Source organism: Nestor notabilis, unplaced genomic scaffold (genome assembly GCF_000696875.1).
Source record: "Nestor notabilis isolate BGI_N333 unplaced genomic scaffold, ASM69687v1 scaffold16057, whole genome shotgun sequence".
NCBI lineage: Eukaryota > Metazoa > Chordata > Aves > Psittaciformes > Psittacidae > Nestor > Nestor notabilis.
In genome coordinates, this window is record NW_009936272.1 from 15912 (window position 1) to 16511 (window position 600).

The 600-nt window shown below is 57.7% G+C and overlaps 1 protein-coding gene across 1 annotated transcript in view; it reads right to left on the minus strand.

Moving 5' to 3' along the window:
* Nucleotides 1-187, minus strand: part of SOX13 (SRY (sex determining region Y)-box 13) — a 5760-nt gene extending 5573 nt beyond the window's left edge. Inside the window, exon 1 of the mRNA XM_010018266.1 lies at nucleotides 3-187. Within this exon, the coding sequence (XP_010016568.1) occupies nucleotides 3-187 (185 nt within the window). The remainder of the gene's footprint in view (nucleotides 1-2) is intronic.
* Nucleotides 188-600: the final 413 nt, after the last annotated feature.

A 600-nucleotide genomic window follows, 5' to 3' on the forward strand; every position in this document is an offset into this window, starting at 1 on the left:
GGGGGTCGGTGCTGTCCCTCGGTGGGGGCCCTGGTGGGTCGCAGGGACGGGGCTCAGTGCTGGGGGCAGCCCCTGGGGGGGTCTCATAGCCACCCTCCTTCTTCTCCTCTGTCTTGATGGTGCAGTTCACCATGCTGCCCGCGCCATCGAGCTCCAGGGGGGGAGAAACGGGGCTCCTCATGGACATCCTGCAGGACAGAAGGGGTTTCAGCACGGGCACACCTTTTCCCAGCCTGTCCCCATACTGGGTGCCCTGTGCTGATGGTTTTCCAGTGGCAAAGGACTTGCTTTTCGCCATGGCTTGGAAAAACTGAGCTCTTATTCCTTGCTTCCCAAGCTCAGATCTGCAGGGATTTCAGGGACTCAGTGGGCAGAAGCCGCAGGGAAACAGACCTGTCATACATTGGGCTGTGAAGGGAATGGAGCAACAAAGCAAAGCCCTAAGGAAAGTGACCTAGAGATGGGATTTAAGGCAAATCCTGGTCCTGCCACAGCTTCTCTGGGAAGGGCCTCATCACCCTCCCCATCCATTTCTTCCTTACATCTTATAAGGCCCCTTTAGGCACTGGAGCTGCTCTAAGGTCTCCCCTTCAGGAGCCT